Raw genomic sequence first — 13,858 nt, forward strand, 5'->3', positions numbered from 1 at the left:
TTAAAACAGCAGCCTGCGGTCTCCATTTACCAAGATGGTCTATGAATGTATTCCTACATAAGTCTGACGCCTTTAAATGCACTTCTGCTCATTAATGCTGTTTGGTTGAACGAGGTCATACTTGTGGCATTGCTCCCGGACCCAGAGCAGCAGGGCCTTCTTGGCAGACACCCTGAAGTGGCTGTGCAGGGGCGAGCCTCTGGGGGGAACCGGACTGCTGCTGGCTGAGCGGCTCGACAAGGTGGAGCGTGAGTCCAGACTGGCCAAAGACTCCATGGAGGACTGACGAGAGTCGAACGACAGACCGCTGGCCAACTCCTCAATCTGAGAAGACCCCCGAAACACACAGTCAACAAAAGATAATTAAAGTAAAAAAAATTTTTGTTGGACAAAAACAAATGTTGAGTTTGAAGGTTTGGACTCCTCAACACTAAAACAAAGGCTCATGTGGGCACAACTCTTTTTCTGACTTTGATATGAGCTTTTTAAGTGGCAGAAAAAAATGCATTGGACTCACATGATACTGCAGAATGATTGTCCATATGAGGCCCAGGATGATGGACGGTCTGCCATCAATGATGTCGGGAATGTTGATGTTTACTAGTTTGATCTGGGGAGTAAACAGGAAATCATTTCTTTTCACAAATCTTGATTGAAACATAATGAACACTCTCATTATTCACTGTACTCTCGTTGCTAACTCTCTAACATGCAGTTGCAGTCAGTAACCAGATGATTCACAGGCCAAATATTTGGCTTGTACCCAACAAGGTGGTGCAGCAATTTAGTATTGTGACCTTTTAATATATCGGTGGTGTGACATTTCTCGACTTCTACTGCTGACCGTCACAGAGTTTCCCTTTTCGTGTGTGTCGTTTACCGATTTCTTTTTCAGAAAGGAGAGGGCCTTCTCGATGTTGCTCCTGTGCTGAAACATTCCTCTGCCTCTCTCCCGGCTCTACAGATCACAAACAGGAAGTAAGTCGGTTTGGGAATTCAAAGCGTCAGCTGCCAGGAACAGAGCAGAAACAGGACTTACGATGTGCTGGCCGCTCATCACCTCCAGCAGGTCCAACAGTTTGGAGCCATCGCGGAAGTCGTTGAACAGATCCACGATCATACATGGTGGCCTCCGCTGTTACAAAACACACATTACATTTTAATCTGCAGCTTTGAAAACTACAAAGCTACAAAACAGATATCAATAAATCAAAGTTAATCTGTAGGTGAGCTAAATAATAATCACCATGTTTGAAGAATTCCGTTACCATTCCGGGGAAGACCTTTCTCAAAAATCATGAAATTTTTAACAGTGTTAGAGAAGTCTAATAAAAGTCAGTTGGGGTCAACTTTGGAATTGATCATGTTTATGAGGCTTGGCCTAAAATATGTTCTCCTCAAGGCATCCAATCAAAAGCACCCAGTTCAGCGCTGAAGGATGAGGCCGTCAGGCTCAAAACAAGGCTTGATTTTAGTTTGGACATGAGAACTGTAATGTGGACTTTTTAAATTTTACTTGGCCATTAATCAGCATTTGTATCTCACAGAGACTTATAATAAAATGAAACTAAAAATCTGAAGTTTTTGTCTTCTCAAACTGAATAAATCAGCGATCAACTGTTTTATTTTTGCTTCATAATTAATATGCATCTTTAACTCGTGAGCTTTATTAACATCAACGATTGAAAGAAAAACCATCTCCTTCCATCACACATCCGATAAATTACTGAAGAATCACTTTTCTGCTGAAGGCTTTGTTTGTTTTCCTACGATAAATTTAGAGCTCTAATGTGAACAACCACTACAGGATTAACAATCACCTCCACTGTGTGCCGTACTGGAGTCGGAGGATGGAGTCCGTCTGTCGCTGTCTGTCTGTGTGCTATATTTAAAGTACACCGTTCTCCAGCACCAACACCACTGTCCTCCACCACGCTGCCATTTCGCTGACTCTTAAACACAAGCTGGTGACAGCGAACGCCGATTTGATAACACTCCCGAGAAACATCACAAATCCCATCCCATTTATTTTGGTTTTCGGTGAATCCACGAGGCCTTAAAGAAGAATTTAATATTGGCAGCTGGTTTTCAAAAGGAAATGCTTCGCTCTTACTAATTCAGTTGATATAAAAGGTTAGCTAATCCATATTTTTTGGTTAAGGCCACATGTTTGTTTCTTTTTTCTGTCCACCCTTTCCTAATAATCTCTTCCTTATCTTTATCCCAAAAAAGTGAATGGAATTAAAGGTTGTAAAAACACTTCAAAAACAGGTGAGCAGGTTACAGTATGTGATGTTCAATGAACCGTCGTCTCACCGGAGCTTTAGATATTAAATGTGGGTGCAGATCACCAGATCATGCCCTCACATGTTCCTGCTCACCAGCTGCATCAGCTCCTCTTTGAGAATGGAAAATACCTTAAATGAATCACGGAATGAATGAATTAAATGAGCCTCGGTTCTTCCTGAAGGGGATTCGGAGCCTACGGACAAACAGCTGTGACATTTGAGATATTTTTTAAATGTCACGGCTGTCATTTTTGCTTTACCGCCGAACCTCCAGCCTTCAGGTGTTCTTCTTTCTGTACTTTGCAGGCTAACTGCGTTAATTACAATCACAAGACTCATTATATATGTTACAGATCTTTGAGGCAGGACGGGATGTGTGTAGAGTTCAGATGACGACAACAATACAGTAAGGGTTGAGCTTATTACTGACATTTTTGTGTGTAATATGTTTAATCAGAAGAGTAATCATTGTTTAGATTGTTAAGAGGCTGGAGACAGTCCACTGGTTGGTGTCCTTTTCTCAGGCAGATATCAGAAACAGGAAAGTTTCTGTAGAGAGGTCAGAGTTCGCAGACAGGGCTCACCTTTGAAAGCTGAGCGTTGACCCAGTTGGTGAAGGTTCTCTTCTGAATCTGTTCCTGCTCCACTGTAGATGAGGAGGAGACACAGAACATGAAGAAGTTTAACTCATGTGATCGCACATGCAGCAAGCAGTAAATCACACAGGTAGTTCATGTGTAACACAATACATGAGGTATTTGTTGGGTGCAGCTGCAGAGTGCAGAGAGAGACTGCATGGAGGTCAAAGCAGTTTCCTGAAAAAAAAAAAAAAAAATTCTCTACCTTAACATAAAAGGGGAATTTTTCAGAAACACACTTAAGCTTTCTCACAGAGTTAGTTCTCCTGCATCTGCACAGATTATATGTAAAAGCCTGTGATGGGCTGTAACAGGCTGCGGTGGGGGCATTTTGTACTTTTACACCTTGTGTATTTTGTGTGTTTTACTTTGCTTTTGTTGTATTTTTATTTAATTTTCGCACTGTGAGCTTTGTCGTATAAATGTTCTATAAAACTATGTTTACTTGGTTGTTACCAGCTTTCAACTGTAATTGATCGAAACAATTGGAAGACAAAGAGTTTGCACACCTTCTGTGAAATAAGCCGAGCATTTCAGGAGCAGGTTATTAGGGTTTGGACGATCAGCCTCACAAACGTTTGGGTAAAATGATTACAGGCAGAAATATTTGGTCTGTGTGATGCCTGAACAGGCACAGATTCCCAATTCAATAATTACGACCATGAAAACGAATTCAGCTCAGACAAAGCTGCAGGCTAAGAGTATTAACTGTGAATTACCCAGCATCCCAGAAAGATTACATCAGACTACATCATTCCTTCTGCGATAACAGGTCTCTATTTCACTGTTAAAATAAAACAAGCATCTGCAATAAAACTTTAAAGGGCCATCAAGAACACGACTAAAATAAGTGTGACACAGAGGAGCTGCACCAGCACTGACTTCAATGTCCCTCCAAGTACATTTAAATCTCATGTGAATGCTTTTAAAGGGACTTTTAACATATTCATATATTCAAAATATGCAAAAACAAAAAGGTCATCTTTGAATGTAATTTGAAACACGCACTGCTCTGCTGTACTGACAGCTGCCATCTGTGAATTTATTTTCTGCTAAACTGCGTTTCAGTCACATTCATAGCATTTAATTTATTCAAAGCCTCAAAGGGAAAATGTAAACTGCACATTCACAGATAAAAACTGCACCACTCACCACTGTAAAGCTCAATGAAGTCATTCAGGTCAGAGACAGTATGAAGAGTCTCACAGAAAAGCCAGTCCTCGCTCTCCATTGTCCTCTTTAAGTCCACAAACTGTCCAACATCTTAGTCAGAACTTTTTTTTTTTTTTTTAACTAACAGGGTGTTGCTGTTGTCAGATTAAGAAGTGCAACATGTCTAAAAATGATCTAAAAACGATCTCCACTATCTATCACCTCCCGCTCGGTGCAGACTGCGCGAAGATGGGGAGATAAGATGCTACTGATCACTCTGTTGTTGCAGATCTCCAGGTCTTAACCAGAGTCCAGCTGAACTTACTGCTCTCATTAGCAGCTGGAGACCCGGAGGCCCGCTCTCCTTCAGGCTCAGCAGACTTAATACGTTTAACAGAAGGCCTCCTCTGGCTTCAGTTCACTTGTAGTCTAATCTTAAATCAGTGAAAGGCCTGATGATGACTCAGACATTATAATTAAACTCATACCATCAACAATGACGGGGAGGGGGGGGGCATGGTTTTCTTCAGCAGCCTGACCCAACATGACTCCAAACCAGCTAAAATAATAAGAAGCTTTATGTTTCTGGCTGCAGAGTCAAAAGCACTGAGACCTACAAGGGGGGCCGTGACACGCAAAATTATTTTAAACAAGCCTGCTTGGTCGCTGATCACATTTCAGTCAGCTCTGAGATCTGTTAAAATTGGAAACGTCTGACGTTGTTTTTTTCAGAAATAAAATAATTAAAAGAAGTCAATTAGCTTTGTGTAAACACGGTCAGGATTGGTCTCCAAGCTGATTGGCCTCAGCAGTAAACTCTGATAGTTTCCTGTTGTTATGGTGACTTCTAATGACTTTCCTCAGAGCTGTTCCATCCCGTCAGCTGACATCAGGAAACATCTCTTTACATAACAGCCTGCTAGCATGTTAGTTTATTCAGTATCAGGTAACCAACATCATCTTGGTAATGTGATCTGATTTGTATCCTTGCCAGAATATCAGTGGCTGCTTACAAACAACAACCAAACAACTGTTTGGTTACTTCTGTTGAATGTCGCAGCAGATAAACAAAACCTCACTGGGTTACTTCCATTAACGGCTGCTCTGCAGCAAATTTACTACGAACTGAAAACCTGCATTTTTTTTTTTTTTTTAATGTAGGCAATAAATTCCTTGACACACAAATCCACATGAGCCTGATTTCCTAAACTGACTGTGGGGACTAAGGAAAGTGATACCTGCATGGCTTGGTAATCAAAATTCTTTCCTCCTCGAAGCTGCATTTGACTTTTAATTTACACCACTAAGCTGGAAAGTGACGGTCAGCAGAACTTCGATCTTGTATTTATTTATCTAATAATGAGCTGCAGTCTCTCCAATCTGGGCTGATATCTGCAGCCGTCTCTTTAAGTTAACCATTTTTCATATGCTGATGATTCTACAACTTTTGTCTGAACCAACAAAAACGTCACAACCAGAGAGACAAATAAAAACACTCACCCCTGGTGGGAACACTCATGCTGACTCAGCAGTGAAAGTTACCAGATCTGCAAATTCTCATCAACTCAAACCAAACTTGTGTGTCTAGTAAACACACGGTTTACTGTGCTGACTCTGCAGACCCATGATCACAGATACAAACTCAGTTTGAGCATTTCTCGTCGAACCAGATCACGGTCTATGTTTCCAGCCTGCAGGGAGGCAGTTGAGATCGACCGGGCTCCGCCTCTGTTACCTGTGACTCACAGGAGCTTCAGATCTGCAACAGTCCCCTCTGCAGCGTAAGGCTCCGGGTCCAACAACCCACCCTGACATTAACCCCCCCCCACACACACACACACACACACACACACACACAAGCCACCCAAGTGGTAACTGGGGGTGGGACTGTTTGTTTAATTTGTGTAAAAGCAGCACATTTATGAACAACAGTCCTCATTAGATGCTTTCTGTTCAACAAAGTGTGCTTTCCTGCCCTGCTGATGCAAAAACCGAATGTAACCCAAAATTCAGACACAGTATGAGCTATTTTTAGTGACATTCTTCCATCATTACTGCAGAGAAACACATCCACAGTCTTATCTAACAAAGTCTTCCATCATCCATTCTGCATATTGTTTTTCCAATGATGTCATTTCGAGCTGGCACATTTACAAGCTCTCGTTTGAAATGCATGGTGGGGGAGCTGATGCACGTGAAACAGTTCAGTGGAGAGCTTTGCAAGAATGGACCCAAAAGCTGAAATTTAAAAAGTGAGAAAAGTGAGAGAGAGGCAGGTGGGCAATTAAAGTGAGAAGAGATGGAGAAATCCTGGAACAATCATGAGCAAAACCTGAACTTGCACTGACATCTATTCATGGTCCAACCATCAGATGAAGCAGTTTAATGTTTCAGTCACCAGAAAACAAAGTTCTCAAAAACGAAACCCTTCACACATGATCTGAAGTCCAAACCTGAAAGTTCAGTCTAGAAGCTGCAGCATCTGTATATGGATATATCTATATATAGCAAAAGTCATCAGAAGTGTCAGTCCAGATACGCAAGAACACATGTAAGACCATATAAGGAGCTTTTTCTCCAGAAAACACAACTCTGCAGGTTGCAGGAGTAGAAAAACCAGGAGCCAGTCAGTAAGTCATCAGGAACAAGACTGCAACTGAGGATTTTTGCATTACCGATTACTCTTTTCGTTACTTGTTTAGTCTAGAAAACGTTAATTTGGCTTAATAAATTACTGTAACAATCAATCAGCTGTCTCTCAAGGACACAGATTAAGCAGTGTCATCATCACACATGTCACACAAGAAGTGGCAACACAATCAGACAACAGCTCCGCTTCAAGTGTTAACAACAGCGAGCTGATGAGTGAGCAGCCGTCATTATCTCCTCCACCCTCTTCTCTCTCCCTCCAGAGGGCTTTTTTGCAGCATAACTCTCCTCTCTGAGAGCACGGCTTCGGTTTCAGCAGCTTGAACCAAGTTTGACAAGAGTGAAACAGGATGAAGTCAGCAGCAAACTGAGATGAGACCATCAAACAGTTCCCCTGAGTGAGAAACATAACTTAAAAATAAATTAGGCTTGGTTATTATTATGTTTCCACAGTAACTGAGATAAAACACTGAACTGTGGACGTGAGGATTTTGTTTTCACTTGTATGACCTCAGCCTTCCCCCAAACAGAGAGCAGAAACATTGACTCCTCACACTGAACGTGTGCTGGAAGTGAGGCGACACTGACCCTGCAGCAGCATGTGGACGTTGTCGATGTCGAGGGGGATGGACCCCCGCTCCACCAGAACATCTCTAGAGTTGTAGTCTGACGACATGTTTTCTTACCCGCAGCCTCCCGGCAGCATGGCACCGCTCTGGAAGAGAGAGAGAGAAAACGTTAGTTAAATACAACAAACCACTGCTGAAGGTTTCTGATTTCGGAGAAAAATCCTTTTGGAATAAGTTACATGAAAAAACTTGTGTCATGGAACTGACTGCAGCTGCTAATAGAGATCAGATATATTTACTTTGAAATTGGAATCATTTCATTTGCAGCAGGTTTGACTGAGCTCATAAAAACAGAGCAGAAACAATCTGAATAATTATTGTTACATGATACCGTGTAATGGACAGACTGCACTTGCTTCAGATCCTTTTCCTGCCTTCTTTATCAACATGTGTTGCTCAGCTATCCGTATTTATAAGCCATTTTTGTTGGGAAGCACTGAGGCCTGAAGAAGTGACTCACAAACTCACAAACCACACGAAAAAGCACATCATTTTATGAGACCTTAGAGTTCAGCAGTGGCATCTTTGACACAGACAGTCACGTCAAAGTCAGAGCGGGGAGCTGTGCTGTGTTTTTTCTTGTCCTGTCTTGTCCTGAGATATGAGTGAGAGAGTTGAGAACATGCCTGACACAAATCAGGCTGATTTAAAAAAAAAAGAGAGGTGCTGTGTATTTCCTCCGCTGATCACTGACTGACAGTGAGGGACTCACCAACATGGAGAGTGGACAAATCAGAGCGTATCATGAGATCATCAAACCCTAACCCTGCCACCAAAGAGAGCTTAGAGGCTGACCTGTGCTCTTCGGGCTAAACTTAGAAAGGACTCTGACCAAACACAACCAACATGTTTGGCTTTAAAAATAAGTCCAAACATTTCATTTTCATTTCTGCATTTAATCGCTCGGAAAACCCTTCGAGCTGTGTGTTTCAGATAAAATGAACATTTTAATGTGAAGACAAACACGATCAAACACTGGCAGAATTACAGATGCTAAAATAATAGATGATATAATTGCTGGTGAAATAACTTCAGGCAGAGTCCGACTCTGACAGTTTTAGACCAGCTCACAGTGCTGAATCAGCTTTCATGGACAGGAAGGCCTCTGCAGAGCCACAAAAACCGTTCAGAGGATTAGTTTTACTGAAGCATGAATGTTAGAGCCCGGTCAATGATTATGGTTTACTGAATGTGGAAATACAAGTGTTGTTTCTGAGCTTTCAGCTCCTGCAGCCACAACACGATCAGCAAAAAGCCAGAAGAAAGACTGTAGAAAACCAAGTATCACCAGCCAGACACACTTCAGAAAGAGAAGGTCTAAAATAGACCCATAAAGCTGCATTTCTGATGATTAGTCTAATGTTAGTCCCACAATGTTCAACCTTTACACAGAAGTCTGCAGCAGTTAACACACACAAAGACTAAGAACACAACTCAAGCAACATTACACACACGTGTGTGTGAATGGGGAGGTGGGGGTCTGAACCACTATAGCTCGGCATGCAAGTTATCCCAAGGCTTCGTGTCAGCTGCAGAATAAGTGACAGGGGTGAGAGGGTGAGACAGGCACAGCCAGAGGGAGAACATGAGGGGGGAGGAAGATAAAGACTGACAGTGCAGTAAATAAAAACAATAAGAGAAAAGGAAATAAAAAGAGCAGAGAGTAACTAATGGGGCTCAAACACTTTGATCATTTACAGGAAAGAGCTCCGTTTTTTATTGCTGCTTATCTTTCATTGTCTGTAAGTAATAAAACAAAACTGTTCATGTCTACCAAGACTGCAGAACAACAACAACAACACACTTTAAAGCTGCTGTGTTGGTGTGGGTAACATCTCTACCCAACATTACGGTTATACTTTCTCTGTTCTTCAGGGTGTGTGAGGTTTTACTTTAATTACCGATTGTTGGTTTTATTGTTTATAGATTTCTGACTGAAAGCGAAAGGAAAAGAGAGAAAGAGAGGAAGGAGAAGGTGAAGAGGAGGATGCAAACACAGAGCTGAGGACAGAGAAATACAGCAGAGCAGTAAGAATGAAGGACAAGAGAGACAACCAGCGTGCCAAAGTCACAAGTTAATCCGGTCAGCTCTAATTGTAGCACCGAGGCAGCGTTGTGGAAAAAGACCAGGGAGGGGGGACACCGGCCTCAGGTGCTTTCTGAATGTGGAGGGGCCAACACTCAGCCTGTGGGGCAGTTTGATGGACATCTACACCTGAAACATCGCACACAGAAAGCAGCATGACTCATTTCATGCACGTTGACTCTTTTTTTGTTTGTTTTTACAGCTTCCCTGAATTATGACCCAACACGTGAACTACCTGCCTTAACCTGTCCACTAAACAGCTGACCAGCTAAGTTTCACTTACAACTCTGTCCTTCCTCCTCCTCCTCCTCCTCATCATCATCATCATTAATGCTGTGATTCTCTCTGCAGCAGCAACAACACACTCATTAGCTGTCTGAATGTTTCCATAAAGTCTTTGTGCTCTTTGAGCAAGCCTGGAAAATAAATCAGGTTGTGTTGCTGAACCTGTCACACAAAGCTTCACAGACACACCCTGTAAGACCTGATAATAGAACATGGGAGAGGCAATCTGCTTTTACAAAACACAACAAGAGGTTCATCAGAGAGAAACATCCTGCAGGTCAGCGTCACTTTTAACACGTCGCATGAACTTGGTCTGTCTTTTGTCTTGTCTCTGTCGTCGTCAGAAAAAGAAACTGTTTTATGACCCTGAGAGTTGGAAAGTTCTCAGCAGTTTCCAATGACGAAAAAAAATAAACCTCATACAGTAAGCAAATAAAGAAATGATTAGCCAACAATTCAAAAAGGTGATTGTTACTTGGAGTCACTTGCAGAAAAGCAGGTGTCAGTCACCGTCCCTAACCAGTTTTTCCTGAATGTGGTCTCCGCCTGCTGCTCTAAACTCTGACAGATCCTCAGTGTGTCACTGATTGAACTGGGTCACACTACTGCATGTCTAATCCACTGCTCTTAGCAGAACCATTTTCAGTCCGCTTCATTTTTCCTGTGCAAAGACGCCGGGGGACTCCATCAATGTTTTCATCTGCTTCAGCAGCAGGGAGGCTTTACATGTCCAATATATTCCAATCAGCTCCCTGGACACTGTTCTGAATGACTGCAGAGCTGAAGACACATCAAGAGAGGCTTCTGTTCTGACTCTACCAGAGCAGCAATATTCTTAGAAAAGATAAGACGTGCTTAGAGTTGAATGAGCTTCCTTAAACAAGCAGCAGCAACGGCGACAGTTAGAGTAATAATAATATTAATAGTAGACATACTGTGTGCATACATGATACATGATACAAGTCAAAGTATTTCTGTCAGACGCTTCAGAAGAAAATGTGCTTCAAAACAACGCAGACATATATAAATCCAGAGGGTCAATAAAGTGAAGAGTAAACTCCGATAATCATAATGCACGAACGTCTTCATCATACACTGTGAAAAATCAAACTTTAATCCAAGAATCAAAGTGTCTGATTAGTAGGAAATGTTAAAGGTGACCTCTTTTGCCTGAAACTGAGTTGCTGTATGTTTTGAATCTGACTAAAATAATTATGATGTAAAGTATTTTAAGGCCACACAGTTATCCCTTTTTAGTAAGTAGTGGAAGTTATTAGGACAAAATAATCTATTATCACCTCATACAAAGAATCCAAGACATCTACAGATGCATCCAATTTCCAAACTGTTCAGAATGTTAATTGTTTAAACAGAGTCTGGCCGTTTCTAAATTACTGATAGCTGTTTATCAAGTGCTACAAAGTGCACTCCCGTTGGCTGCAGGAATGTAAGATTGTGTCAGAGTTACGAAGCTGTCAGGACACAAAAATAGCAGCAGGGGACACGAGTGAGCGGCTGCTCTCAGATCAGCTCAGCCCTGCCACATAACGAGTCCTTGAGGAAGACCAGAGGACTTCTTAATGACTCAGATAACAACGGTTGCCCTGCAGGTTTAAGAAAACTGTGGTAGAAAGTCATTGTGAATGAGACACACATTACTGATGACATCTGGGCTTGATTACAGCTGGACGACGTAAACATAACCACCCAACAACACAGACGAGAGCCAGTGCATTCCTGAAACCTGCTGGAGCAACCGACTAAAGTCCAACAGGTGCTTTTACTTACGTGCAGCTAAGTGAGTTGTTGCAGGCAGCGAAGGTCCGCGATGTAGACGAGCAGATCCGGCTCTGACTGCAGCGGGTCGGTGGACATGAAACCTGAAGCCGAGTCTGACAGGTCCGCAGTCCACAGAGCTGCAGGACTGACACCGGAGAGGACCGAGCCAGGAGAGACAGAAAAAACTGACTGGGACACTAAATATAGACACCAGTCAGAGTTCAACACACACAGAGACACACAGACACACACAGAGATACAGACACACACAGAGACACACAGACACACACAGAGATACACTCACACACAGAGACACAGACACACAGACAGAGATACACTCACACACAGAGATACAGACACATACAGAGGTACACTCACACACAGAGACACAGACACACACACAGAGATACAGACACACACAGAGATACACTCACACACAGAGATACAGACACACACAGAGACACAGACACACACAGAGAGACACTCACACACACAGAGATACACTCACACACACAGAGATACACTCACACACAGAGATACAGACACACACAGAGATACACTCACACACAGAGATACAGACACACACAGAGATACACTCACACACAGAGACACAGACACACACAGAGATACACTCACACACACAGAGATACAGACACACACAGAGACACAGACACACAGACAGATACACTCACATACAGAGGTACACTCACACACAGAGACACAGACACACACACACAGACACACACAGAGGTACAGACACACACAGAGATACACTCACACACGGAGACACAGACACACACACAGAGATACAGACACACACTCACACACACAGAGATACAGACACACACAGAGACACAGACACACACTCACACACACAGAGATACACTCACACACGGAGACACAGACACACACTCACACACACAGAGACACACAGACACACACAGAGACACAGACACACACAGAGATACAGACACACACAGAGATACACTCACACAGAGATACAGACACACAGAGAGGTACACTCACACACAGAGACACAGACACACATACAGAGATACACTCACACACGGAGACACAGACACACACACAGAGATACAGACACACACTCACACACACAGAGACACAGACACACACAGAGATACAGACACACACAGAGAGGTACACTCACAGAGAGACACAGATATTTATTTTGTTTAGTTTATTACAGATCCAGGAGTCAAAGTGTGTTCTGAAACCGAGCTAGCTTCATGTAATATTACCACCCATCATCAAACTTACCGTATTCAAGGAAAAATATCATCATCAGAGTCAGTCCTGAAAAATAACTCAGTTTGTCTGAACAGCTGACACGTTTAACAATTTTAACACCAAACACGGGATTAGCATCATTCTTCATGCTAATGCTAACGCTAGCTAGTTCGTGCCGCCCAAATGTCTTTACATTTGAACTGAAATTAAACCGACAACAATCAAATATTGCATTCATTTATAAATCTGACAACAAAATAAAAAACTTGAAAATTTTCATTTGTGGAGAGGAAAGTTCAGCAGCTTTCAGGGTAGTTAGCCTTTAGCTCATCGTAGTTAGCCTAGCTTCACTCAATGCTCTTCAGTTATACATTTGCGCATGCGCAGTTTCCCCTTTTAAAAAACGTATTCAGGTATTCATTAGTAATAAGTAATGAATGAGGTGACTGGAAAGTCCAACATTTGGGAAAGAAGAGTTTAAAGGTCAAACTATTTTAAATAAAATAAGTTTCTGTCCTTAAAATAAACTAACTCTGAGAATGATGGACTTGTGTTTAACAAATGTCTCTATGATGGTGTCTGTCTCTGCTGAGTGTCCTGCAGGTCACACTGAAGGTCAAAGTTCAGCCCTGCTTTGCAGATCCAGAGTCTCAGCAAACTGTCCGTCTTGATTATTTATCAGAAATTTGAGACAAATAAGGACTCCAGAAGACAAAACATAAAAGGAAACGAGCATTTAATTGACCTGAAAAAAGTAACGAATGAATCAAAATGTATTTATCAAACAAACAGTTGGTGAACTGGAGGAAAGCGATAAAACATTAGAAAATACCCAAAGACAAACTGATAGTAACAGTTGAAGGGTCCAGGAAGCATCAGTACAACAACTGAGCAGCAGAGGTCAGCACAACATCACACACTGCTGGGCTGAGATATCTGAAGACCAACCTTCAGGATTCCTGTTTTAATCAAGTCTCTATGTCTAATCAAGACGTTGAAAAGCTGTCAGGGACCTTCAGTTGCAGTAACTTTCCCTGCCAACATTTCTGCAGGAGATCCAGTTGACTCAAAGTGGAAGGCCCTTGTGACGTTCTTCAGTATGAC

General features: G+C 42.2%; 1 protein-coding gene across 1 annotated transcript in view; it reads right to left on the reverse strand.

The window, feature by feature from the left end:
• The window catches only part of LOC115036042 (nesprin-2-like), a 91,345-nt gene extending 79,725 nt beyond the window's left edge, over positions 1 to 11,620 (reverse strand). Inside the window, 7 exon segments of the mRNA XM_029494144.1 lie at positions 122 to 324; positions 518 to 610; positions 881 to 958; positions 1,040 to 1,135; positions 2,873 to 2,934; positions 7,316 to 7,442; positions 11,516 to 11,620. Coding sequence (XP_029350004.1) covers positions 122 to 324; positions 518 to 610; positions 881 to 958; positions 1,040 to 1,135; positions 2,873 to 2,934; positions 7,316 to 7,403 — 620 coding nt within the window. The 5' untranslated portion in view covers positions 7,404 to 7,442; positions 11,516 to 11,620.
• Positions 11,621 to 13,858: the final 2,238 nt, after the last annotated feature.

This window comes from Echeneis naucrates, chromosome 22, assembly GCF_900963305.1.
Source record: "Echeneis naucrates chromosome 22, fEcheNa1.1, whole genome shotgun sequence".
NCBI lineage: Eukaryota > Metazoa > Chordata > Actinopteri > Carangiformes > Echeneidae > Echeneis > Echeneis naucrates.